General features: G+C 50.6%; 11 protein-coding genes across 11 annotated transcripts; 6 read left to right on the top strand and 5 right to left on the bottom strand.

Annotated features, from left to right (window-relative positions):
* Positions 1-192: 192 nt before the first annotated feature.
* On the bottom strand, positions 193-639 carry PENARI_c003G03678 (DUF4396 domain-containing protein; the record flags this gene model as incomplete). Its single annotated transcript, XM_022628252.1, has 3 exons — positions 193-200; positions 300-560; positions 627-639. 3 exons carry the CDS (start codon positions 637-639, stop codon positions 193-195), a joined length of 282 nt encoding a protein of 93 aa, XP_022491702.1.
* Positions 640-2,730: 2,091 nt separating this feature from the next.
* Positions 2,731-3,691, top strand: PENARI_c003G11950 (putative C2H2 transcription factor; the record flags this gene model as incomplete). Its single annotated transcript, XM_022628828.1, has 2 exons — positions 2,731-3,041; positions 3,097-3,691. 2 exons carry the CDS (start codon positions 2,731-2,733, stop codon positions 3,689-3,691), a joined length of 906 nt encoding a protein of 301 aa, XP_022491541.1.
* A 474-nt stretch (positions 3,692-4,165) lies between these two features.
* On the bottom strand, positions 4,166-4,539 carry PENARI_c003G01816 (uncharacterized protein; the record flags this gene model as incomplete). Its single annotated transcript, XM_022628127.1, has 2 exons — positions 4,166-4,172; positions 4,313-4,539. 2 exons carry the CDS (start codon positions 4,537-4,539, stop codon positions 4,166-4,168), a joined length of 234 nt encoding a protein of 77 aa, XP_022491287.1.
* A 666-nt stretch (positions 4,540-5,205) lies between these two features.
* On the top strand, positions 5,206-6,225 carry PENARI_c003G04824 (dual specificity protein phosphatase family protein; the record flags this gene model as incomplete). The annotated part of the gene is made up of 1 exon (XM_022628335.1): positions 5,206-6,225. One exon carries the CDS (start codon positions 5,206-5,208, stop codon positions 6,223-6,225), a length of 1,020 nt encoding a protein of 339 aa, XP_022492081.1.
* Positions 6,226-7,014: 789 nt separating this feature from the next.
* PENARI_c003G10309 (uncharacterized protein) lies at positions 7,015-9,168 on the top strand (the record flags this gene model as incomplete). Its single annotated transcript, XM_022628722.1, has 2 exons — positions 7,015-7,581; positions 7,642-9,168. The coding sequence occupies 2 exons, from the start codon at positions 7,015-7,017 to the stop codon at positions 9,166-9,168; spliced, it is 2,094 nt and encodes a 697-aa protein (XP_022491841.1).
* Positions 9,169-9,732: 564 nt separating this feature from the next.
* PENARI_c003G03538 (putative SNF2 family helicase/ATPase PasG) lies at positions 9,733-12,474 on the top strand (the record flags this gene model as incomplete). The annotated part of the gene is made up of 4 exons (XM_022628244.1): positions 9,733-9,873; positions 9,945-10,766; positions 10,817-11,570; positions 11,624-12,474. 4 exons carry the CDS (start codon positions 9,733-9,735, stop codon positions 12,472-12,474), a joined length of 2,568 nt encoding a protein of 855 aa, XP_022491725.1.
* Positions 12,475-12,870: 396 nt separating this feature from the next.
* On the bottom strand, positions 12,871-14,211 carry end3 (cytoskeletal adaptor protein SagA; the record flags this gene model as incomplete). Its single annotated transcript, XM_022628216.1, has 3 exons — positions 12,871-13,610; positions 13,670-13,904; positions 13,972-14,211. The coding sequence occupies 3 exons, from the start codon at positions 14,209-14,211 to the stop codon at positions 12,871-12,873; spliced, it is 1,215 nt and encodes a 404-aa protein (XP_022491499.1).
* Positions 14,212-14,543: 332 nt separating this feature from the next.
* PENARI_c003G02616 (mitochondrial K+-H+ exchange-related family protein) lies at positions 14,544-15,470 on the bottom strand (the record flags this gene model as incomplete). Its single annotated transcript, XM_022628174.1, has 3 exons — positions 14,544-14,878; positions 14,929-14,984; positions 15,034-15,470. The coding sequence occupies 3 exons, from the start codon at positions 15,468-15,470 to the stop codon at positions 14,544-14,546; spliced, it is 828 nt and encodes a 275-aa protein (XP_022491774.1).
* A 309-nt stretch (positions 15,471-15,779) lies between these two features.
* PENARI_c003G10798 (phospholipase D regulator) lies at positions 15,780-16,930 on the top strand (the record flags this gene model as incomplete). Its single annotated transcript, XM_022628751.1, has 2 exons — positions 15,780-16,005; positions 16,062-16,930. The coding sequence occupies 2 exons, from the start codon at positions 15,780-15,782 to the stop codon at positions 16,928-16,930; spliced, it is 1,095 nt and encodes a 364-aa protein (XP_022492021.1).
* Positions 16,931-17,089: 159 nt separating this feature from the next.
* Positions 17,090-17,698, bottom strand: PENARI_c003G06826 (cupin domain-containing protein; the record flags this gene model as incomplete). The annotated part of the gene is made up of 1 exon (XM_022628474.1): positions 17,090-17,698. One exon carries the CDS (start codon positions 17,696-17,698, stop codon positions 17,090-17,092), a length of 609 nt encoding a protein of 202 aa, XP_022491698.1.
* A 1,078-nt stretch (positions 17,699-18,776) lies between these two features.
* On the top strand, positions 18,777-21,384 carry culA (cullin culA; the record flags this gene model as incomplete). Its single annotated transcript, XM_022628062.1, has 6 exons — positions 18,777-18,814; positions 18,880-18,949; positions 19,027-19,043; positions 19,106-19,176; positions 19,242-21,139; positions 21,196-21,384. The coding sequence occupies 6 exons, from the start codon at positions 18,777-18,779 to the stop codon at positions 21,382-21,384; spliced, it is 2,283 nt and encodes a 760-aa protein (XP_022491606.1).
* Between the last annotated feature and the right edge of the window lie 730 nt (positions 21,385-22,114).

The following is a 22,114-nucleotide window of genomic DNA, read 5'->3' on the forward strand; positions in this document are numbered from 1 at the left end:
TTGCGGGGAGGCGTGGATCGGTGATTCCTGTGACCCCGTATGATACATGAGAGTGGAATTCCCGTGGCAAGAAAAGTACCAGGTCTTAGACGGGATTACTAGATGAACGAAAAAGGAAGATGAACCTAAACTGATAGAGAGATAGAGAATCAAATATTATCCGCGATAATATCCAAAAGAAGTAATAATACGCTATGAAGCTAGTATACAAAGCTTTTGAAAATAGTCCAATACAGCATACAGGGCACATACCCAGCCACACCACAACTAATGACACGCTTTCCCATACTTTCTCAAACGCAGATAGTTATAAGGCAAAGGCGCCAAATACCCAGCCCCCATCGAGACAACGGCGGCCAACCAGAACTTCGGATCGCCAAAAGCAACCAATCCACCCGTCAAATGATAATCGACAGCATTTTCCGCAATCTCCATGGCCAACATCGAAACCATGCTCATACCCATAGCAGTACGAGTAGCCCTTACCCAAGGAAGCTGGTCAGCCCCACGATGGAGCAGGACTGTCTCGAGGATGATGGAAGTCGTGATACCAGACGCCACTGAGTCGATTGTTAGCAGGGGTCACATTATAAGCGGAATATCTGGATATAGCGAAGGGGGCTCACTCGACATGGCCATGATGCTGCTCATGCCCAGTTCTGGGTAGTAGGTTTGAAGAATCCATAATGCAGCGAAATCGCCAGTTGTACAACCTACCAGACAGCGGAGAGTGTTGATTCCTGCTCGGCGCCAAGTAGATTTGCAGGTCCAGAATGGGAGACGGAGTGTTGACAGGGGGGTTGATGAGGGGTTTGTAATAGGGCTCTGGCTTTTGCAGGTCTTTCCTTCCTGCGGAACATTCGAAGAAGGCTCTTTATGACAAGCTCGTGTAGGACGGATGCTGCTGAAGGGGCGTAGAGCGGCCCAACAAACCCCGGGGCTGCGTACGGTGAAGCGCGAGTGGCGTATTGGATTCATGTTGCGGAAGATTCAAAGATCTATGCACTTTCAAGCAATGGTTTATACAAAACTCGTCGAGACAGAATGAAGCCGTGCTAGGTGGAAAGAGTGGAGCTTGGTTCTGGGCCTGTAGCACAAATGCCGCATTCAAATAATCAGATATGGCATTCCTCGTACAAATATCCCAGTGTGAGTGGAAGTTGAACTCTGGAGCTTAATGATGTTGCAATCGGTGAATCAAAACATGCGAGTTACTATACAATGTGAAGACAGAGTACAAAATGCGAGTTCACCCTTGGACGGCTATCGAGTGGGGCGGGAAGACTAACATCCCATCTCACCCAACAGCGCCATTCACGCATTTAGTACGCTTGGCGTGGGTTCTTTTGCCAAACAGGCTCGGTCTCATGATGGAACATATTGGATGGCTGAGTTTTATGCTTCGTCATGCCGGGCAGTGTACAAAGCAATTTCTTGGAAAAGGAATATCCTACTACATTGTACATGAAACTAGAGATTCTCAAAATAGATAAGCATGAATATAGGGCCTGGTCAAGGCGCTGACATGCAGATCTTGATGCCCAGCCGGAGGCAGTGTTTATTAGGCAGTACTATTCTTCACGACGCACATCCCCCGCTTAGCCAAGAGGGTCTATAGACTCCGCAAGGGATTTTGTAACAGAGTTAGTAGTTTGCATCCGATTCTGAGATGAGCTGCTCTACATTCTATAGGTGCTTCTTCCTTTTAATTGGGTTTCTCGGTGTCTTCTCTGTCTTTTTTTCTGAACTTGGTAACGTTGAGTGTGTTGTTGTCAGAGCTGCAAGATTCAATCTTTTGATTCTCTGGCATAGCCATGATAGCCACGCAATCATTATTCTTTTGCCATCAGAACAACGCCGAATGTTCTGTTCCAATTGTCATCAAGGTCTGCATAGCCGGGTTGACGAGAACGGGCTCTCACTGGATCGCTTCCTGAACATTGCAATGTAAGTGCCTTTTTATAGAAACGCTAGCTGCGTGTACTCGAAAACGAGCCTATTGATCCTTTAAATATTAGATTGTTGCAGCCTAACATCGGGCATAGTGAAGATCCATTGCAGCGCACTGCCCGATGCAGACCGCTTATATAAGAGTCACGTGTACTCACCGCCACACGCCACGATTGCTTCCGATGTTCGAATGTTCCACCAAGCCTTGGGAGTTCGGATGTGAGTGGCGATCCCTGACAGCCGGATGGCTGCCTGACAGGCCCAGGGCTTGATACCTAAACCGGATCCGCCGACTCGGACAACAGGATTGGTAGTAACTATGAGTCACTGCTTGCTAAGCGCCACTGTAGACGTGGGATATCTCCGGCCAAGGGCCGAACAAGGGATTAATAGAAAGGGATTATCCAAGTATCCTGCATATATATATAAGCTCTGGCCAGTGATGATATGTACTTCAGCTGTTCGGCATCTCCGCTACGAAAAAAACAGACAAGATCAAGATCGGCTGCGCCACAGTGGCGTCCGAAAGCACCTGACGCAACCGACCAACGTATAAATAGCCTGACGGATGCCTTGCTACCTGAAAATTTTGGCAACTCCCCATCCTCTGATATACATCCATACCTCGCCCTCTTTCTACCAATTTATTTCAGACCTTTCATAAACAAATCTTCGCACTTTCTTCTTGTCTCAACCATTCAGTCTCTCTGATTTTGTGGTTGTGAATTAAGACGCGTCTTTCCGGTATCTCTCTCAGTGGTGTGGGGTCAACTTCGCGATATGGGCGACGGCTCTGACTATCCTAGTCCAAGAAGTGAGGGTCCTAACGGAGCTCTTGCTGCTTCCATCCTTGCCTCTGCCTCTGAACAATCTCCTCCATCCGCCAGAATGTCTACCCACCACAGATCAAACGACTACGCAATTGCCAAAGTACACAACGAAGGGGGCATGAGCTACCTCGACGCCACGCGCCCACGTCTCTCTGTCCGACGCGCTCGCGATCCCCCCAAAAACTCCGAGGGTCAGATCTTTTGCGACCACCTCGATTGTCAAGCTGCTCCCCCGACGTTCCGCCGTCCTTGTGAATGGAAGTAAGTACAACTCTAGTTTCGTCTCTTGGCGCGTCAAATACTAACTCGGTTGTAGTAAACACATGGACAAGCACGATCGCCCCTACAAATGTTATGAGCCTAACTGCGACAAGATTCAAGGCTTCACATACTCCGGCGGCTTACTACGTCACCAGCGCGAGGTGCACAAGAAGAACACCGATGCCAAGAAGGCCTTGATGTGCCCATACAACGATTGCAACCGCAGCACTGGCAATGGATTCACACGCCAGGAGAACCTGCGCGAGCATCTTCGCCGCCGCCACATGCACAGTGACGAAAACGCCCCGCTTGTCGTGGACATGCCTTGGGACCGCGCAACAGAGCTGGAGGGCGTCGAGGGTGTCGAGGGTGTCCGTGCCCCATCTCTCCCTGTGACTGGTATGAAGCGCCGACACGATTCTCACGACGGTAATCTTCCCGAGACGGACGAGAACGGCACCGATCTCCACCATGAAGTGAAGCGCCTGCGCCGTGAGGTCGAAGAGAAGGATCGCCGCCTGGAGGAGCTGGAGCGAATCGTTGCCGGCCTTCAGCAGGCTATCCCCCAGCAGCCCCCGACTGAGCCCGACCTGCAGCCTCTTTCTCAGCCTCTTTCTCAGCCCACTCCTCAGGCCGCCCCTCCTGTCTAAGCTTGCCCCTTACGGTTCAGACAGTCTACGGGTCGATTTGCATCATGTGGGTGTTTATTGAAGCAAGCAATAACGGGCTTCAAAATAATTTTCTTCTGTTTTTCTTGATATGTGTAGCATTTGGGTTTGGTTTTTCTGGCTCTCCCAGATTGAAGTGTTTGCAAAGGGTCAACTGACCTTTCCTTGTGGCGTTTAACTTGAGTGACGAGTTCATATGGGCCAGGCGGTGTTGTCTTCAGAGGTGGTTTACAGCTTTGTCTCGCCTCATATACCCGGGTATTTGTTTCAATGTATCTTTTATTCTTTCGTTTTATGTTTTACCCATATTGCTTACCCTAGTGTTTTCATACAATCTCCTTAGCTACACTATTGTTTCTCGTAAACACCTGTAGTAAAATTGTCCCCACTCTACTAGGCACTTCCATCTCTGCATCAGGATCCGGGGGTCATACGACGTGACACATGAACTGAACATTAACGACTTCGAGGCATCAAATCTCAGCTCAACAACCGTAGTACAAGGCAGCCAATAACGTAGCACAAGAAGTCGATTCCTCAGGCGCCCAGGCGCCCATCGTATATCTCCAGGCAAACGTTCAGCCACCCCATCGGACCCCTTACCTCGTGGATACCCACGAGGCCCTCACGAGGGCCTTTGACGGGTGCACGGTCATCTCAGAGTGAGATATAGCCCCACTGACATCCACATCGGCATCTAGATGCCCGGCGTTAGGAGACAAGGCCGCTGTTAGGCGGTCGTTCACGGAGCTTGCGGTCTCCCGGCGGCTCACGAGGCACCACATCCAGTCATAGTCATGCCCTCGGGCAGTGGCACTTGAGCCTAGCATGACTCTTTCGCTAAGGTGACAACGCTAGGCTGTGACTCATTATCGCTTGTGTCGTGGCATGCTTGACTCGATGTGAGGCTGATCAACGCGCTGTAACCTGACTAGCTTGTTGGTGTCATGGATATGAGATGTGAGTTTGTCTTTTGTCATTGAGAGTTCAAAGAAAGATCCTATTCTCTGAGTCGACAGTGTAGAGCTCTGTATGCGGAAGTGTAGCCGAGAGGCCGCATCCGATAAGATGTCTTACCTAATCATCACGTTGATCCAGCCTCTCGTTTGCTTTGAAGACAATCCTTGTAGCTTCAACCAAAGGAATTCTGAATAAAGGGGTTTGAAGGGCTTCCGCTTGGGACTGCGGGGGATTTGGACGCACTACGACTCGGGCAATGGTCAGTTGCCCTCAACTCAACATCCGCAACCAACCACCAGACTTCATAGCTCGCTCGCTATATGGCATCAACACTCAACATCTTACAAGTTATAGCCCGAGTGAAGGCAAAGGAGCCCTTGCTTTCAGTTTCAGACCTCTCTTCGTGAACTCAGAGCATATTCCATCATCTGCTGAGCCACCAACACGGCAAGACGTGAAACGAGGTCCAACATTTACATCACCTCATAGGCCGCAGCGCCAACCGCGGCTCCATGGTCGGAATCTCACAAGGCACCATGCCTACTAGCAACTCATATAGGGAAGTCCCAATGTCACAAATGGACCAATCCCACTATATTCGCACGCAAGAATACACATCTACCCCGCGGTATCCGAGCACCAGCTCCCCCGCGTTAAGCAACTTCTACGGATCCAGCGGCGCGGGGGAGACAGACACAGTAATCGTGGACACAAAGTCGCTAGACCGATCAACGCACGAATTCGCCGAAGGCGAGTTCGTCTGCACGAACTTCTTCAACCGCGTCAATCTAGGCGGGTTCACGCGCCGCTTCAACTCCCTCCAATGGAGCTACGAAATGCGCCGGCAGGCGCAGTCCATTCTGCCTTTCTTATCTCTGGGTCCTTCTTCGTGTTTACGGGACCGCGATTACATCCGCAGTCAGGGATTCACGTTACTTCTCGCTATCCGGAATAAGCATTCGGCCCAGGCGCGTCTTGTTTCTGGTGATAAGGCTGCTGCAGAGGTAGGCATCATGGCGGATACGATTGACGTGCTCGATAATCAAGAGTTGATCTCTGCTTTTCCACGTGCTATCCGCCGCATCAATGATCACCTCGCTGGCACAGATACGGATCCTAACTCCATGGCCTCAGAAGACCATCATAAGAGGAAGGTATTGGTGTTCTGTGAATCGGGGAATGAACGTTCAGCCGGTGTTGTCATCGCCTACATCATGGTCATGCTCAATGTCGACGTTGTCGAAGCTATCCACATGATCCAGCAGCGTCGGTTCTGTTCTTCGATCGAGGATCCGATGAAGCGTATCCTGGAGGCCTTTGGCTCGATTTTATCTGCGAAGCGTGATGTCGAGCGGTCTAGGCATGTTGCTGCTCCGCGTGGAGCTGCAACTCTGGCGCCTCCGTCTCCGCCGCAGGTTCTTACGAAGAAGAGGAGTTTCCAGGATCATAGAGATGATGGCCTTGCTCTTGGGGATGGGGAGATGGATGTTGATCAGGAGGATGCTTGGTTTTCTGAGCGGAAGCCGAATGCTCCATTCCAAGACCGCATTGTGTGAGGGGTTGCCCTCGGGTACTCGAGGACATTGATTGTTTACTGGGTGTTGAATGACGGCGTCTTTGCTCTGTTTCTAAGCCAGGAGGACAGAGGCGCTCGGGACCTCTATTGCTGTAAGACTAGCTGAGCCGTGGGTATATTAACCACATTGCTTAGATGGTCTGGCTATATCTTTATTTATGCTTTATTGCTTCATGTCCCTTTCATGCAAATACCCAGCTGCAAATGACCATTGTTATTCTATTGTCTTCAGGTAAAATTTCATTGAAATGGTGTCCATCAGCCACAGGAGTTTGTATCCTCATCCATATAACCTGTATATCAGTATGTGTCTCGATCTATGGCCAAGACGAAAGACGCGGTCAATATCTAAGTCAGTCAAGTATCACGGTGCGCATATGCAGGTTAGTCAGTTCAAACACCCGTCTGGACTTGACCTCAGATACAACCACCGTTGCCTACCATATATTTCCTCTTTCAGACGGGACTTCGCGCTGTCTTCAAATCTCTCGAGGCAAACACTTCCTACGCATTTGTCTCCACCCCACGCCCCATCTCCTTCCCCCCACGCGTAGCCCTATCTCCATCACTTTCAGGCCTCATGCTCAGTTGCTTTCGCATATGACATGAGGCGCATCAGTGCCATCGTAAGTTCCCACCTTTGCGATTGACATCTCTGCGATTGAAAGCCTGACAATCCGAAGTTGCGCAAAGGCCTTCGTGAAAACTGATACAGATTAACCTGACTTTCTCACCTGAAATCCAAACGTTACCACATGCTCACTTCAAAATGAGTGGGATGAAGCTGCGCGACAGCATTCGCGCGCCAGTTCGCTATGGCGATGGCGAAGCCCCGGAGATCCCAACGGCTCGTAACGTGCTGCACATAGGACTCGACGATGGTGATGATGATAACGTGGAACTGAGTGACTCGGGCAGACCGCGTCCACAAACGAAGCGCAACTCAACCACAAAGCCCTTCGACCCCAACATGCCGCCTGCTGCGTTCCCTTCACTTGACAGGCCCCATGCGAACCCACAAGTCCGTCGACTCATCATCAAAATGCCTCAACCACGACGTCACAGTGGTACTGACCTCCCTCCTCCTGCTGCTGCTGCGCCTCAACAGAAACGGAGAGTGACATGGTGTCCCACTACGGTGGATATGGTCCCAATGGATAACCTTGAAAACCATGTCGCCAGCAACAACGATTCGAACCCGGTTTATGTGCGCAACATGGCGATTATGGCTGGTGCAGCCTTGAAGGACCCGTTTGATACTAGCGACGAGGACGAGGACACTGCCATGAGCGACAATGAGAACTTACCTGATCCCACACAGGTACTCCTCAGCAAGGTAAAAGTTTGCGGCTTGTAATGAGATTGACGGAGACTGATGTCAGTGGGGTGATGTTAGATCCCGAACCCAAAATGGAGCGAGTTGAACAATGCACTGCAGGTGGAGATAGTGGACAGGGCGATGAAGACCATGACCTGGAGGACAGTCTGCACCAAGCTCGAGCTGGGACCGGAAGATCGCCAGAAACTTGCAGAATACATGGATACCCGAAACAAGCAAATCGAAAGAGAGAACAAGCGGCTGGAGGAAATGCGGAACAAACAACGCGTGGCGTTGATGAATATTGACAACAGCGACATCAAGATATTCGCTCCACCGCCTCAGCTAGTGCTGCAACGGATAATGCGACAGGCTACGCGAGAGTCACTATTGGATCGGACCATGTACACGGATCTGATGCTGTGCACATCTGGGGATGTTTTGGCAGCCAGACAGTATCTGCATCAACATGGACTTCCTCGCAACTGGGCCGGCGACTGGGGCGATGGCATGATCGAGCTGCGAGAATCCGCAGTCGACTCCCAGGACCCAGATCAATTCGAATGGAAAGACGAACTGAAAGTGACCCCGCCCTTCGACACTGACAAGCGCCGCGTTAACCCAGCAGTGCAGGCTAGAACCGACTTCATCCACGATGTTGGCCTGAGCGGGAGTGGGATCATCGACCCCAGGGCGCTGACACGACACAGTGCTGACCCAAAGCCTATCCAGGACTGGGGTAAATACTCCGGCCACTGTTATCCAGACCCAGCGGACCCAACGGGAATGGACCTGGATTCGAGTCGGACAAACCCTCGACGCCCAGGAATCGTCAAGTTGAAGGTCGGTCGGCAGAGGGCGGCACAGATCCAGCAATACGAGAGAACAGGCACCAAACCCTATGGGTGGCCTGCGTATGGGCCAAGACCATCGCCCATCACTCTTTCCGCGGAAATCGAAACTCCAACCAGGGTGCGTCACAATCCTCTTGGACCTCAGTTCAGCCCCTGGCCCAATACACCGGGTATTCAGCAACACAGTACCCAATACGCGCCTCAACCTCCCACTTCCTTCAGACACAGAATCCCTACCGTCCAAGAGAACAGTCCCTTTAGCAGATCCCTTGGAGGAAACTGGTTCTTCAGAGACCTCGGCTATGCAGAAAGCCAAGCGAGATTCAAACAACGCATGCAGCAAGCACATCTTAGCATGACAGAAAGACAGGGACGCGCTCAAGCCCAGCAATACGACTTCCAACCCAAACCACGCGTTTCGGGCGTTAGCGCTGGAGGCATTCCATACCGACGCACACAGCCCTACGCAGCAGTGCAGAACATTGCAAACGCCCAGGCAATGGTTTCTCGGGCAGTTCCGCAGACCTATCAGTATGACGCTTTCTGGTATGAGCACCAGAGGGCGAGGGCCATAGGTAACGGAAGCGGCGCGATGGACGAGTTTGTTTACAGTGGTCCGATCATCATGCCCGAGGAGGAGGAGGAAGAGGAGGACCCTAGCTTGGCTGATCTGAGCTTGAGCTCTCATACGGAGGCCTCCATTGATGAGATGATGATGGTGTCCACTGATTCATGTTCCCCTTCGCAGTAGAGGGTGGATTCGGATGCGGAATGATTTGAATGATATGGACAATCTTGTCCCCATGTAAGATTAGTTGTGTGTATGAGTAGATGGTTTTTCAAAGAGAGAGAACTTTACAAGTTGCCAGTGCATGTAATTTAGTTGTAGTTGCTCAAGTCAATAGTCAACCTTAATATAAACCTGGTCCGTGCGTCAAACGCGAAAATGCCGCGTTTGAAGGCGGCTGAGTATGCATTGCATTTTCGCCGCACGCTCGTTTGTATCGTTTGAAGTATAGGATTTCTGACTGGGTTTTGGGAAAAAATCGCGAAATTGGGTGTTCGATTCTATTAGCTCTCTCCGCGCCCACGCGAACCACTTTCCTCGCAACCGCTTTGCCCCTTCGCAGTACTCTGTACATGACGTACTTTCACAACCATCGCGATACCTTACACTGCCCATCCTCCATTGATACATCTACTCGATGATATTTGTCCGATACCATCTTTGCGGTTTGCGATGAGTACCTCCTTGACCCCCACCGATTCCCGTGCGGGCACAATGCAACCCGAGTCAACCGTCCCATCGTCCCCCATGACGAGTGCGACGGACGCGGACGAGATTAATCCTCCCAAAGAAGAGGAGGGCCATCAAAAGGAAGAAATGACCGATGGCGAAGATGAGGAGCTGGATAGCAAGGCGAAGGCGTTGATGCACTTGCTGAAGACCAGTTCAGTACGTTGTCCACTGACGCACTCCTGGACGTGACATATTGCAGCCAATCTAACATCGTGTCTTTTCTGCAGGTCTTCGTCGCAATTATGTCGGATAAGATGAAAAAACAGCAGGAAGAGGCTCGCTTGGCTGCAACCAAACAGCGTGAGCAACCCGCAGAAGATAAAAAGAAAGCGAAGGCTGCCCCCGAGCCTCAGCGACGAGCCACACGCACCCGTGCGAACCAGGATTCCACTCCTAAGGGAAAGCCCGCAAGCGACGGAGACAACGGAAAGAAGACAGAGGCGAAACGTGGTCGGCCCAAGCGGGCATCTGCTGCAAATGGCAGCTCGATCTCGAATTACTTCAAGAAAGCCGATGTGGAAGTCACTGAAGACAATCCATCTGTCCAGCAGGCTCTCGAGAAAGCTGCGAATGAATTTGAAGCAAAGCCTACTGCTCTGGGTGAACAAGAGTTGGTTGCTACACAGCAGCCTGGGCTCGTGACTGGTGGCACAATGCGCAAGTACCAACTTGAAGGGTTGGAGTGGCTTAAGTCGTTGTGGATGAACGGACTGTGCGGCATCCTTGCTGATGAGATGGGCCTTGGAAAGACAGTCCAGGCCATTTCCATGATTGCTTTCTTGAAAGAGAAGGAGGTCTCAGGGCCTTTCCTGATCGCCGCGCCATTGAGTACCTTGAGCAACTGGGTTGATGAATTCGCAAGGTGGACTCCAGACATTGAGACGGTTCTTTACCACGGTACCAAGGAAGAGCGAGCCGTCCTTCGAGAACAGCAAATGAAGGTCAAGAATCAGGCGACGATGAACTTCCCTGTTATTTGCACATCATACGATATCTGTATCAATGATCGCAAGTTCCTGTCACAGTACCAATGGCGGTACATTGTTGTTGTATGTTTGTTCGAATGACCCGCACCTTCAAGATGCTAATTGATCTATAGGATGAGGGCCACCGCCTCAAGAATATGGACTGCAAACTGATGCAGGAACTCATGACATACAATTCTGCCAACCGACTGCTCATCACAGGAACCCCCCTGCAGAACAATATTTCCGAATTGTGGTCCCTACTTCACTTCCTTCTGCCTGAACTGTTTAATGACCTTCGCTCTTTCGAGACTTGGTTTGACTTCTCTTCAGTCTTGGACAAGAAGGGTGAGACCGACGATGTTGTCGAGAAAAGGAAGCGCAAACTGGTGTCCAGTATGCATGCAATTTTAAAGCCATTCTTACTTCGGCGTCTCAAGACGGATGTCGAGACATCCCTACCTAAGAAGCGGGAGTACATCCTGTACGCCCCTCTCACCTCCGAGCAGAAGGATCTCTACCGAGAGATCATTACTGGAACTGGGCGCAAGTACCTTGAAGACAAGGCCCTAGAACGTTTGACCAGCAAGAGCGCTAGCTCCACGCGCTCTCAAAGTCTGAAGCGCAAGAGAAGTGGCAGTGAAGAAAGCACTCCATTTAAGAGCATGAAGTCCAGCGAGACTTCCACGCCTGCTCCTGATGGCCCTATCTCCAGCCGAAGCCGTCACCGTCGCGGTAAGCGCCACGAGTACAAAGAGCTCACTGACGGTGAATTCGACGAGACGCTGCGGAAGATGGAGTTGGGACTTGAGGAAGCCCGCGAAGAGGTTCAGCCGAGTGACACTGAGCTCGAGGAGCAGGAACTTGCTCGCAACTTGAAGCTTGCCAGTAAGTCTCGGTTATCAAACATTTGCCCGTTCAATTGCTAATATCGCCTACAGAGAAAGAGATCGGGCAAAAGAAGATGCAGAACCCAGTCCTGCAGGCTCGTCTTGCGTGCAACTCACCCCACAACTTCTACTGGCCCTGGATGGACGAGTCCTCAACGGTGGACGAGACCCTTGTATCAGCGTCCGGCAAGATGCTCCTGCTCGACCGCCTAATCCCCTGCCTCCTCGCGAAGGGTCACAAAATCCTTATTTTTTCGCAATTCAAGACTCAGTTAGATATCATTGAGGAATGGGCCACGGAGCTCCGATCTTGGAAATGCTGCCGCATAGACGGTGCAATCGCCCAAGCAGACCGCCGAGCCCAGATCCAAGATTTCAACACGAAGAATAACCACAAGATCTTCCTACTGAGCACTCGAGCGGGCGGCCAGGGAATTAACTTGACTGCCGCGGATACCGTTATTCTCTTTGACTCGGATTGGAACCCCCAGCAAGACTTACAGGCCCAGGACCGAGCTCATCGTATCGGTCAAACCAAGCCTGTAATAATCTACCGCTTGGCCACCAAGGGTACTGTTGAGCAAACCCTCCTAGAGAAGGCAGATGCAAAGCGTCGCCTGGAACGCCTGGTTATCCAAAAGGGCAAGTTCCGCTCGCTTCTCGATCCCACCGCTACCTCGCAAGATGTCGATGAGCTGCGCCGCGTTCTCGGCGAGAACGAGTTCGAACGGTTCGAAGTCGGCAACGATCCCGAGTCGATTCTCTCTAATGAGGATCTGGAGATTCTCACTGACCGATCTGAGGAGGCTTACGCCCGTGCTGAACAAGGCCTTGACCGTAATGGAGCTGCGTTCGTTGCGGTTGAGACCAAGCGGGACGTTGGGGAGAGCATTCTCTCCTAGGCGTTTGTGGCTGCGGATGGCCAGTTATTGTGGCAATGTACAACATCGTGGCGTGGCGGGTTTTCTATTTGTTATGGAGTAGGATGGGGAGGAGACTTTTGCCTGGATTTGTGAATGGCGTTTGTTCGTGCATGATAGAGTGCATTTGTAAGAGTACATTACATGTATGCATACTGTTCAATACAATGTTTAGATTATTCCAATACACATTTTTGCAATTAGCAAGATGCAAAAGTAATATAATAAAGATCCATTCAGCGCCTGAAGCTCCTCAACAAGGGAATGGCTGTACATGAGAGTTGGAGAACAGAGAAAGCAGGGCAATATGCAGCCAAAAATCCATGGAAAGAAACAATATTAGACCGACGGCATCGCAAGCTCAAACCAAGCAACCGATCACCGCCGAGCCTTCTCATCCTCAATCTGGCTGCGCAGGTCCGAGAGAACATCATGCCGTTGAGACATATGGCTCTTCAACCCCTCAACCTGCTCCCCAACAGTCTTAACATCCTCCCTCAGCCGCTCGAGATCCTGTCCATCCTTTGAACGGCCAGTACCCTCACGCAGCTCGCGCAATTCCCGCTCCTTATATTCCAACAACTGAAGCGCTTCCTTCTTAATAAGAACCCAATTAGGCCGGCCGTCATTCCGCGACCCATTACGTCTCGACTCCGAAGCCTTATTGGCAGAGCTAAGCTTACTCTCCAGCTCCGCCAATTCCCGGCGCAGCCGCACCTTCTCCCATTCCTCGTCTTGGATGGTTTCACTGAAATCCGTCCCCTTGGGCTGGTAAGTACCCTTGCCACCAACCCCCAGCCGGCTTAGGTAAGTGTCACCGAACTTGGCCTTGCGGCCAGTACGTGTCTCAGTGTCGCCATCTGCGCCATAGCGCTGTGCGGGACGGACCTTGTCGACTTGATAGTCGATCTGGTTGTGCTCGAAGGAGGCGCGCAGGGACGCCGGGATGGTGCGCGGGATGCGGAAGCCCTCGTGGCGGTAGTTGAGGATGTGCAGGAAGGCGAGCGTGGCGTCTTTGTTGATTGCGGGAGAGGCGGAGGGGTTAACGAGGTTCCAGGCGGAACGGACGTCCGTGTCGGGGACGTCGAGGGATTCGTAGAGCGGTTGTAGTTGTTGGACTGGGTTTGTTAGGTTAGCCCGATGGGTTCGCTGGGGTTTGTATGGGGGGCTCGCTCACATTCTACTTGGCCGCGGCCGTTCCGGTTGGCGTCGTAGATCTCCGTGTACTTTGTCTTATCATTGGGCTTCATGTACCAGTCGAAGCCGTCCTTCAGGCCCAGTGAATCATCTTCGTCTTCTATCCGCTCGAACTGTTCTTGGCCACTGCTGAGTGCGCGGGTAGCATGGACGAGATGTGACTTGGACTCTGGGACGAGCCAATCTGGAAGGACATTAGGCACTTCTTGTAGTTCCTGTTTGGCGATAAGATGGGTGCGTCAGATTAATCGGGCAATTGGTAAAAGGGGAGGCACGACATACCCCGTTGACTAGGTCGAATACTAAGCGCATTGCAACGCAGAACTCCTCAAAGTCCAGCTCTCCGTCTCCGTCGACATCGGCAATGTCCCAGACCTTCTCGAGCTGGTCATCGCGCAGCCGGCTGTTCCTCAGCACGGAGGCGGCTTGCGAGCTGTTGAGGTGTTTCTGGCCATTTGAGAGTGAGGCAAAGATCTCCCAATAGCGCTCAATCTCCCATTGCTCGATCTTTTTGGCAGACATGGTGAATGGAGCTCCGATGAATAACCGGGGTGGAGGGTGAGGCGGCAACAATGGGGGGAGAGCCGGATTTACCTACTTCCGCCAGGGGCTCTGAGGTCATTGCTATACTTCAGTCTTCAGTGTTGACTACTGTACAGTAAGTCTGCATGATATCTTATTTCTATATTTCTAAGTATAGCACGTGTTCGAATATTTATTTTGTTTTCATTGTATTATGGTACAAGATCTCCCCGGGTATGACAAGAGTTGAGTAGGGGGAATGCTCTAGATATTCTCTTATCCAGACGCAAGTCTATTGATCTTCAGTGAACTGCATGATTAATTCCTTCGCATTATGAGCTCTTCTTCTCATCGTTTTGCTCCGCATTTTTGGCCTTTGCAGCCTCGAGCTGCTCCCTGACCTGGATAATTGCTCGCTCGGCCTCCAACGCGAGCTCTGGCGCCTCTAAGATCGTGGCTAGCTTCTTGGCATCTGACATCTTCAGCAAGATACGATCCTCGCTCTGTTCAATTTCTTCGATGACCTCGGAGTGTGGTGTATCGATCTTGGCACTGTCAAGCGCTCGGGATGCGCGTTTGGCATACAATTGTTCTAACGCGGGGAAAGAGATAGGGTTGAGGAGATTCTTTTCAACGAGGTGTTCGAGGTGTTTTGAGCCATTCAATGCTGCATCTTGTTAGCTTCGCGTCTCAAAATCGACTCGAAGATCAACCAACCGCGCCAATGGGACCAGCCCCGGTAGGCCACATAGAAAAAGGGAATGTTGGGGATCCTGCTGTCTGTCAGTATCTCCTGTCTGTGTTCCATCTGCCTTCACATACACTGGAACCAGTCCAAAGGGTGCGGTAACGGGCGCAAGGAAGAGACTCCACATCATCTTCTTCTTGTGAAGCTCCTGTCTTTCCGTAGCGATAGTGCGCAGCAGACTGGTGATTGTCTCCTGTCGCACTGCGTTCCCCGGGAACAACACATCAATCTTGTTCTCCCCGTGGCTATTATCCAGTCGCTTCTGTGTTTCGAAAGAGGGAATGCTTTTAAGACCCCATTCTTCGTATGGTATCCGTTGCTGGACTCGGTTGCCCCAGGTCACAAGGTGCTTCTTCCACCCTTTTTCAGCTTCCTCCCACTTGGCCCAGGTCTCAGCTGCCTTTGTAGTGACTCGATCGAGGACTGAAAGCTCTTTCGCCATGTCTTTTTGCAGTGGTCGAGCGTAGATGAGGACCCGACTCGTCGAGATCGGGATCAGGAAGAGGCGCATCGCGACGGGGTTTGGCGATAAATGCGCGATCGCAGTTAAGTGTGTAGATGGAATGAATATGAAAAACTCAAGCAGATAGTAGTTCACTGAAGAGCAATGGAATTGTGTGTCGAAACTTTTGTGGGTTAAAGGGATGCGGGAGGTGTAAGCAGGTTTGGAGACGTCATTTCCCTACCCTTTCTCGACTCCCCCAACTTTGACATCGGACATCTTTTGGGGCAATTGGAGCTGGACTCTCAGCACGGGTAGTGATGCGAACCGCTGATTGACGCTTCCCGATCTTCCCGAAAGCTCTCTCCTATACCCGACATGAAGAACGACAGCGCTACAGGGCGTATCTTCAGCGAGAAGTTAGCAGAGAAAATCCCCCGGGCAGTCCCTGAGACATCAACTCCTATACCGGGCCATCTGATCATCGATACCGACTCTGCTGTTCGCAATGGCGGTGATCCACCAACCACATCGGCGCGTATAGACGGCCAGACAGCAGAAGAAGTCGCCCACTCGCAGCGCTCCGCCTTGCGAACTCTACCTGGTAAGCTTTTACTCAATACTTGGATCTGATCACTTGCTAACAATGGGACTGTCTAGCCTGGATTCGATCTGTCGAGATCGAGCAGGACGAAGAAGAAGCTACTGCAACCGACCGTTTACTCCCTTCCCAACCAGGGGACGCATTTGTCGCCCAGCACAACCACTCTCCCTACGCGTCATCCAAACCTCAACGCGCTCGTTCAAATACCAACGGTCTATTCGAAAATGAACCTCTGCCGGCTGAACGTGAGTCCCGCTGGGTGACATTCTCGCGCACCATTCAATACCCCCGGGAGGCAGGCAGAGAGGAAAAACGTGTCTCAGCAGACTGGTTGAACGAAAATCACTGTGATTACTCGCAACCATGGCGCGGTAAGCACCTGGAGGGCGATAGCCCGGAGTATCCGCTACATAGTGGAGGCCGCAGGGAGATTTGGTTCAAGCGCTTCCACAACACACTCCTACGAAGTCCAATAGTACCGATGGTTCTTCGGCTGACTGTTTGGTGCTTCTCGCTCTCTGCGCTGGCTCTAGGTGGTTCAATTCAGCACATGGCTGACAATTTACATCACCCTCAAGGCCCTTCGGCTTTGATGGCAATTATTGTCGACGCGGTCGCTTTAGTTTACCTCGTCTATATCACCTTTGACGAGTATACATCAAAGCCTTTGGGCTTGCGGTCACCCTCGGCCAAAGCACGGCTGATTCTACTTGACATTTTCTTCATCGTCTTTGATTCCGCCAATCTTAGTTTGGCGTTCGCTTCTCTTTCGGAAGTGACGGGCTCCTGTACCGAAGCAGAGGTCAACCAGGAGATCGACCCCCGCAACGATGGGATTTGCGTGCGACAAAAAGCACTCGCATCTGTCCTGCTAATTGCCTTGCTGGCTTGGCTGATGACATTTGCGATAAGTGTTCTCAGGTAAACAACACCCGTATCCCCGGACTGATGTGCTTCACTACTAACACTTGACTAGACTTGTTGAGAGAGTGACACAGTGAAACATGTGTGTTACTGTTCTTGTTTTCTCAAAGTTAACATTTGATTTCTTGCCATATTAGCGATCCTTGCCTTACAAACTTTGCTAGACATGCAGAGCAGGCCCGTCGACACCGTACAGCGGGTCACGTTGGAACCAGGCCACATTATTTATGCTCTGCACCTTCGCTTTCTCGTTTGGTTTCCCATAGCACATATCCCACTGCTTGCCGGGAGGATAGGCGCCGACCATTTGAAACTCCTCCTGGTTCCCATGCAGGTCCTCCAAGAGCCGATGTCCAACTCCCGCAGGAACAATAATCAGATCGCCGCGCTGAACGCTCGGTTCGAATCGCTCGGGATTATCCTCGCCACCAAAGCAAAGACGCGCGCTCCCCGACACGACTCCGAGTACTTCGTGTGTCGTGGAATGGAAATGGGTCTGGCTGTACATGGTATATACCCATTGCGGTATAACTTCAGCCACTTCTTCCAGATGTGCCTCAAGCTCCGCGGATGTAGCGTTGAAAGCTCCGTGGTATATCATGAGTGGTTTGGATTGGATCGATGTATTCGGGATGTTGCGCCATTCTGAAATCTGGCGAATGGTTACGTGGATATTGGACTGTGGGGTTATTGTCATGTTGAAACGGCGATGCATAAGAGAGGAGTTTGGAATAGACAAGCCAGCAGCATGATATTCAAATGACGTCATTGTGGGTCGATATAAGGTTAACGGCGATTTGATACTCCAATCTCCCATCTCCCATCTTCCATCGTCCATCTATAGATTCATAGATCGATATTGGATGGTGTAGAATGTCTATAATCTCTGTGATTAATCTCAAGGCCACTGGTATGGTCTTATCCATACTGACAGCCGTGCCATTGTATAGCGAATCCGCCTGCTCCATGTTATCCTGTACAGGACCTCGATATACAATCCCAGTAACCATATTATACTCTAAAGGCCGGCTGCTCTTGGTTCTATTGTTCCACTTTGGCTATTTCGGGACGTTTCTGATGAACATGAGATTAAACCAGAACTCTACAACATGTAGAACTACTGAACGGACCACAGTTTCCATTTCGGCCCGATAGTGCAGCTTCTGGTTATTTGGGCCACAACCTTGGAAGTCTTTGATCTTACATATCAAAACTTGCTGCCAGAGCCATGAATGTGGATGCCGCAATAGTCCTAGTAAAGAGTGATCTATCATACGAGAGTGACTATACATTTCAGTGCACAAATATGGATTAAATAATATAGGAAAATGTCTGTGGGAGCAATTATAACCATAGACTACCTTGAAAATACCAAATCAAAAAAAACCATACATGCATTCAACACAAATGTTCTAGATGAAGGCGATGATGTAGATTTGGGAAAGCTCCGCCACCTCACCGCCTGCGGCAATAAGCCATCCCCACGCTGGACCTTCTCAGCCTCATCACTCTGCTCCCCTTCATCTACTTGATTTCTTTTCTAAATTTCCCTTCAGATTGACTGGATAGGCTGTATATTCCTGCCATCCTTTGATTTCGCCTTCTCCAACCCCGCTGCGCGCCCCTCCTCCCAAGCGCCGAAGTCATTTGATCACCTCGAAGATCTTTGAGGCGTGACTTGTGGCGCTGCAACCACCTTGAGGTCATTCCATAAGGTGTGTAATTTGCAGTTCGCTACAACGCACGAACTTTTTCTGACTACGCGGTCAAGTTCTCCAACCTCGACTTCCCACCTTGCCTACAAATCCGACCCGACTTCGCCCCTTGCAATCGCGATGTCTCTCACGATGCCGCCGGTGCCCCACAAGGATGACCTCGAATCTACGTGAGTTGATGATAGCAATGGACGGCTGGGGTTCGAATGTGCAGCGTGGGCTAACTTTGTGCTAGGTGGTCTTTTCTTGAAGCGGGGATCGAGAGCGTGATGCTCAACCTGGACGCAGGTATCGATATGAAAACTGTAAGTGGAAGTCCCGGTGTCTCGATCTCTCACATGCCGTATTAAATTATGGAAGCTGACTGGTTCTGCACGTTTAGTACATGGGTCTCTACACGTGTGTCCAAGTTTTGAAACTCCTGGCTTCCATCTGGTACCGTGCTCACAAACTGATTTTAGGGCTGTCCATAACTTCTGCACTTCACAAAAGGCCGTTTCCAGTGGTCAAGGCTTGCAAGCCCAACGTGGGGGTTCGTTTTCCTTTAAATCTCATCAAAATGCCTCGGCTTGCGACCAGCGCTGACCTTTAAACCAGCCCATTTGTTGGGCGAGGAACTCTACAAGCTACTAGGCGAATACCTTTCCCGTCATCTCGCCGAGGTGTATAAGCAATCACAGAGTCACACCGAGGAAGGCCTGCTTGGCTTCTACATCCGCGAGTGGTACCGCTATACGACCGCCGCCAAATATGTCAACCACCTTTTCCGTTACCTCAACCGCCACTGGGTCAAGCGTGAGATCGACGAGGGCAAGAAGAACGTGTTCGATGTGTACACTCTGCACCTGGTCAAGTGGAAGGAGGACTTCTTTGAGAATGTTCATGAGAAGGTCATGGATGCTGTTCTGAATCTGATCGAGAAGCAGCGAAACGGAGAGACCATTGAACAGTCCCAGATCAAGTCTATTGTCGACTCATTTGTATCCCTCGGCCTGGATGAGAATGACAGCTCCAAGTCAACACTCGACGTCTACCGCACATATTTCCAGAAGCCTTTCATCGCCGCTACCAAGACCTACTACGAGAACGAGTCACGGCAGTTCGTCGCAGAGAACAGCGTGGTGGAGTACATGAAGAAGGCCGAGGCTCGTCTTGACGAAGAGAAGTCTCGGGTTGGTCTGTATCTGCATCCTGATGTCACCAAGAGCCTTACCGATACCTGCCTGGATGTGCTTGTCACTGCCCACTCGACCCTGCTGCGCGATGAATTCCAAATCTTGCTCGACAACGAACGCCAAGAGGATTTGGCTCGCATGTACCGACTGCTTTCCCGTATCAAGGAGGGCCTGGACCCTCTGCGTACCACCTTTGAGAACCATGTCAGACGGGCCGGCCTCGCTGCTGTTGAGAGGGTGGCCTCAGATGGAGATAACTTTGAACCCAAATTGTACGTTGATGCTTTGTTGCAGGTCCACACGCGCTACCAGAACCTGGTTGATGATGCTTTCGCTGGTGAATCCGAGTTCGTGCGCTCTCTGGACAACGCTTGCCGCGAATTTGTCAACCGAAACCACATCTGCAAGGTCAGCTCTTCCAAGTCGCCCGAGCTGCTCTCGAAATACACAGATTCGCTACTCAAGAAGGGTTCCAAATCTGCGGAGGAGTCCGAACTTGAGGAGATGCTCTTGCAGGTCATGACTGTCTTCAAGTACATTGAAGACAAGGATGTCTTCCAGAAGTTCTACACGAAGTCCTTGGCCAAGCGGCTGGTCCACACCAGCTCAGTCTCTGATGATGCAGAAACCAGCATGATCAGCAAGCTGAAGGAGGCGTGCGGTTATGAATACACCAATAAACTGCAACGCATGTTCCAGGACATCCAGATCTCCAAGGATCTCAATAACAACTACAAGGACTGGCAGGACAAAGTATTGGATGATGATGATCGCAAGAGACTAGCCGATGCCCAGTTCCAGATCCTAGGAAACGGTTTCTGGCCTCTTAACGCGCCGACAACTCCATTCCTTGCACCGCCCGAGATTGTCAAGACTGCAGAGCGGTTCCAGAAGTTCTACTTTGATAAGCACAGTGGCCGCAGGCTGAGCTGGCTGTGGCAGCTATGCAAGGGCGAAATCAAGGCCAACTACATCAAGAACGCCAAGGTGCCTTACACCTTCCAGGTTTCGACCTATCAAATGGGTATTCTGTTGCTCTTTAACGAGACTGATACTCTTTCCTACACCGATATTGAAAAGGCCACCACCCTGGCCCCCGAAATCCTCGACCCCAACCTCAGTATCTTGTTGAAGGCCAAGGTCCTCATTGCTAGCCCAGAGGGTGCCAAGCCCGAGCCCTCTACCACGTTCACTTTGAACTACAACTTCAAGAACAAGAAAATCAAGGTCAACCTTAACATTCAGATCAAGTCTGAGCAGAAGGTAGAAACTGAGGATACACACAAGACTATAGAAGAGGACCGGAAGCTCCTGCTTCAGGTATGTTCCGATGAACTCACCCTACACCCATTAATCCGTTCTAATAATCCCTTTAGTCCGCTATCGTTCGTATCATGAAATCGCGAAAGAAGATGAAGCACGTCCAGCTGGTACAGGAAGTCATCCAACAAGTCAAGTCTCGCTTCCCACCCAAGATCCCCGATATCAAGAAGAACATCGAGGCCCTCATGGAAAAAGATTATATCGAGCGCATGGACGGCGACGAAATCTCTTACATTGCTTAAACAAACTCGAACTGTCCCTCAATCAACAACATCGCCATCTTGCCTCTTTTCTTTTTCTCTTTTTCTACTGATTCCTATCGTCCCATCCGGACAGCATGTTCCTATACCCCCTTGTCGTTCCCAGCCCGCCGTCCACCAACAGCGAAACGGGGAAAACTCGCACGGGGACATTGATATCCTGCTGATCTAGACTGGGGTAGGTAGTTAACAGCTGGATTAAGGCGGATAGGAGCATAGGCATTTCTCATTGTGTCGATTTATTTTTCATGTTTCCATCTTCATAGCGCTGAGATGACACCTCAATGATGACCTAGTTTTTATTTTTGCTCATTGCTTTTTTGGTCTTTACGGAATCAGAAAAATAGACAAATATTAATTTTTGAATCTAGATTGGTTGCTATTATAATGTCCTACTAGATGTGATCTAAGTTGACTAAGGTATGTATAACGGTGGACGAGTGCGACCTGCTAGCCATAACTCTGGTCAATACATGCTAGCCATCATCATAGATATAATCTTAACAGAAATGAAACCTTGAAGAATAGAGCCGATGAAACGGACTTGATCATCTATATAATAAACAGGAAGGAATCAGGTAGAGGTTTGTTGGTTCGTATACCAAAAATGCAAAAGCGCGTTAACGATGATACAATGCGAATGCGAATGCAAATGCAAATCCCAATGCCAATGCCAGAAAAAAGAACAAATACAAGAACCAATTCCCAGCTC

This window comes from Penicillium arizonense (assembly GCF_001773325.1).
Source record: "Penicillium arizonense strain CBS 141311 chromosome Unknown PENARI_contig003, whole genome shotgun sequence".
Lineage (NCBI taxonomy): Eukaryota > Fungi > Ascomycota > Eurotiomycetes > Eurotiales > Aspergillaceae > Penicillium > Penicillium arizonense.